Here is a 4,019-nt window from a genome sequence, read left to right as displayed (position 1 = left end):
TTTTACTTTTGATGTAGATTTTTTGCTTTATGATATAGATACAATGTACATATACTGATTTCATGGAATAAAAAACTTATCTATTGAATATATCTTCTTAAAGTATTTATTTGTTTATTTATTAAATGCACATGGGTGTTTTGTCCACATGTGCATCTGTATACTGCATGTATTCCTGGTACCCTTGGAGCTCAGAAGAGAGCATAAGATTTTCCCAGGATTGGAGTTACAGAGGGCTGTAAACCACTGTGTAGGTGCTGGGAATCGAGTCCAGGTCGTTTGAAAGAGCAGCTAGTGTTCCTAACCACTGAGAAATCTTTTCAACCTTCTCTGAATAAATATTATCTACCAGCCCTCTTTCCTTTCTGCCGCCGCCATGCCACCCAGACTGAGGAAGACCCGAAAACTCTGGAGCCATGTAAGCCACGGTCATGGCCGCGTTGGTGAGCACCGCAATCACCCTGGAGGCCACGGGAATGCTGGAGGCACGCATCATCGCAGGATCAACTTCTACAAATATCACCCAGGTGACTTTGGGAAAGTTGGTATGAGGCATTACCACTTAAAGAGGAACCAGAGCTTCTGCCCAGCTGTCAACCTGGATAAGCTGTGGACCCTGGTCAGTGAGCAGACACGGGTCAATGCTGCAAAAAACAAGACTGGAGTTGCTCCCATCACTGATGTTGTGCGATCAGGTTACTACAAAGTTCTGGGGATGGGCAAGCTCCCTAAGCAGCCAGTCATTGTGAAGGCCGAATTCTTTAGCAGAAGAGCTGAAGAGAAGACTAAGGGTGTTGGAGGTGCCTGTGTCCTGGTGGCTTAAAGCTGCCTGAGGAGGTTAATTAAATGCAAACATTAAAAAAAATATATTATCTACCAAAAATCAAAACTGTACTTGTTTCATGGTGTGAGTTTTTTTTTACTTCTCTGATGGTGCATATCATTTAAAATATATTTTTTCTTTTATTTCCTGGATTGTCTTTATTCTTTCAAGTTTTTTTTTTGGAGTATTTAATTTTGGAGTTCATCATTTATGCTAGAAACTTCTTTTAAATCATTGGTATTCTTTTATGACTATCAATATGCAAAAGCAAGGCATACAAAGATTGCTTTGACATTTTTGTTTATCTACAGGATTTACTGACTAATGTATATAATGGAAGAGTGATCAGATGAAGATCTAAATGTGTAGTAGATGTCATAGTTGGTACCTAGAGATTTTTTTCTCTCGGGCTGCCACTTTCTTCAGCGCTCCCAGCTCTGAGGGTTGATCAACTGATGCATCAGTCAACTTCCTGAAAGTCAGTGTTAGAGAGTTGTCTACCACTGATTTTCCTTCCCTCTTCCCTCCCTCCCTCCCTCCCTCCCTCCCTCCTTGCCTTCCTTCCTCCCTCCTTCCCTTCCTCCCTTTCTTCTTTTCTTTCTTTTAGAACCTAGGACCTTAGGCGGCCTAGATAAGGGTTCTATCACTGAACTACATACTCAGTCTGGCTACCCCAAATTTTAACAGTTCATTTCAGTAGTTTAAACAGTTGTTGTTGAAAACTTTAAGCATGTATAAAAGTGAGCAAATGGTACAATGACCCCAACTCCAAACAGTTATCAACTTGTAACCAGTTAGAATTTTTGTTTTCCTTTTGGGTTTTGAGACAGGTCTTATATAACTCAGGCTAGCCCTGAACTCACTATGTAGCCAAGTATGAGTTTGAACTCCTGCTCTTTCTACCTTCACTTCTCAAGTTCTTGGATTATGGTATGCAATACCACACCTGGCTACAGTGGCCAGTTTTATTCCATATATTCATCCAATCAGTTCTATTCCCTCATTATTTTATAACAAATTCCAGATATTGTATCACTTAACCTGTAAATATTTTGGTTTTATCTCTAAAATAAAAAGATTTTAAGTAACATCATTAGGACACTTTGTTCTTTATAGTGTCCAACTGAAGCAGTGCTTAGCAACCCTCCCCCTTCTTACAGGATGCAAACATGTGATTAATTTCTATATCTCTTCAGGATGTTTTAATCTATCTATATGCCCCAGTTCTGTTAATTGGAGAAGCCAGGGTATGTGTAATGCCACCATCTGGGGTTTTCCTCTCTCTTTCTTTCTAAAGATTTATTTATTTGTTACTATGTTTACAGTGCTCTTCCTTCATATACACCTGTGGGCCAGAAGAGGGCATCAGATCACATTATAGATGGCTGTGAGCCACTGTGTAGTTCCTGGGAATTGAACTCAGGACCTCCAGAAGAGCAGTCAGAGCTCTTAACCTCTGAGCCATCTCTCCAGCCCCATCTGGGCTTTTCAAATCGTGGCCTTGTGGTTCCTCCGGCCACAGCATTTCCTGTAAAATGGTGGCTGCACCTATAGGCTTGGTTAGATTAAAGAGGGCTTGCTTTTTCAGAACTATGGTTTTTTCCCCCTTGTGTCTCCAGCATAGGAAAGCTGATGTTCTATTGCTTCTCTTTTCCCAGAGTCAGCAGCTGTGAGCGGCGGCTGGTGGCTCCACTGTGTCACTGGGAAGTACAGAGTGGGGCTCTCCTAACTCTGTCTGCTTAGTTCTCACCTGTTAGTTGAAAAACCTTTGTAGAGAGCAGCGTCTCCTCTGCTGTTTACTCTGGACCCTGCTCCTACAAGAAAGGCAGCCAAGATGCTTGACCTCTTTCTTTCCTCATCAGTTTTTCAAGCAAGGAGTAGCTCCTCTGGCATTCTTTAAAGAAGATCAACAGAAGTTTTCTTTTCTTCTTGGTTTTTTTTTTTTTTTTTTTTTTTTTTTTTTTTTTTTTTTTTTTGAGATACAGTTTTTCCTGTGTAGCCTTGGCTGTTCTGGAACTCACTCTGTAGACCAGGGTGACCTCGAACTCATAGAGAGATCTGCCTGCCTCTGCCTCCCAAGTGCTGGGACTACAGGTGTGCGCCACCACTGCCTGGCTCAGACATTTTCTTTTAAACATACTTATGTCCTCAGATTTAAACATCGCAGCTGTGTTCCAGTTACTCGCAGTTACTGTTCTCAGTGACGCTTGCCCGTCTCATCTTTGGCCAATGGGAGCCTTTAATTCGCACACAAGTCCTTTTGACATGACCACAATACTCCCTGAGAACTTCTTTGCTTTCTGATAAGACAAGGCTTCCAGAAGCATCTCATCCATATTTTGTTTTTGACCTGGTGTCTTCCATTTCCCCTAAAGAGCTCTGGCTCCTTCAAGTCGAAGCAGCATTTAAAGAGCAGTCTTGGAACTAGAGGTGTTTATTGCTACTGAACTGTTTTGTCTCCTCGTTCTTTAAGGTGGAGGGATGTCCTCAGTCGAGTTACTACTGATCCTTGCAAATCAGATTCAGGATTGTGGAGACTTTGTTAATCCTCACTTGCCATATGGTTTTGTTTGTTTCTGTCTCCCACACCCACAGCCTCTAAGAGCATCAATATCATTACGTATTTGCTTTATTAGTGTATACCCCACCAGGGATGTATGTGGAGTCAATTATTGGATTTTAAATTACTTGAAATAGTTTCTCTCTATGTGATGATGACACCAACTCAATAGATAGTTAGGTTCATTTATTTCATTTTGCTTTGGAGTTTATTTATTTATTTATTTGCTTGATCTTTATTGCGCCATCGTGTAAAGTATTTCCATTCTTCTACATTCAGATCTATAAAATAAGGTGTACTTGGTGATCTCTCTCTTCTACTCTGTCCGCTCTCCTCTTTGTTTCTTCCCTTCTCTAATAATGATTTTAAAAAACATTTTTATTTAGCTTTTCAACTTGTAATGCATAAACAAATAACTATATTCGTATTTCTCATTTTTTAGATAAATGGTTTCTACTATATCTAATTTATCTACCTTAATACTTGCTTTTTAATAACATTTGTGCATAAGAATATGTTACATATTTATATTGTGACTCAACCTGCCCCTTTCTTTAGCTCTTGTTGGCCAATCACACACTTCCTAAAGCAAACGACATCACAGATGAGCTTCTCCTTTCTTGCTGTGTGACTTGA

The 4,019-nt window shown here is 40.2% G+C and overlaps 1 protein-coding gene across 1 annotated transcript; it reads left to right on the top strand.

Annotated features, from left to right (window-relative positions):
* The first annotated feature begins 376 nt into the window (after positions 1 to 376).
* On the top strand, positions 377 to 850 carry LOC127190097 (60S ribosomal protein L27a-like). Its single transcript, XM_051147135.1, has one exon. It carries the CDS (start codon positions 377 to 379, stop codon positions 821 to 823), a length of 447 nt encoding a protein of 148 aa, XP_051003092.1. The 3' UTR covers positions 824 to 850.
* The last annotated feature ends 3,169 nt before the right edge of the window (positions 851 to 4,019 follow it).

The sequence above is a fragment of the Acomys russatus genome, chromosome 5 (assembly GCF_903995435.1).
Source record: "Acomys russatus chromosome 5, mAcoRus1.1, whole genome shotgun sequence".
In the NCBI taxonomy this organism is placed as follows: Eukaryota; Metazoa; Chordata; class Mammalia; order Rodentia; family Muridae; genus Acomys; species Acomys russatus.
Note: the sequence above shows the minus strand (reverse complement) of the source record. Positions and strands in the feature narration are given on the sequence as shown.

Excerpts from the sequence above, each read along its gene's own strand:
- LOC127190097 (XM_051147135.1), top strand. The coding sequence starts at position 377 with ATGCCACCCAGACTGAGGAAGACCCGAAAACTCTGGAGCCATGTAAGC.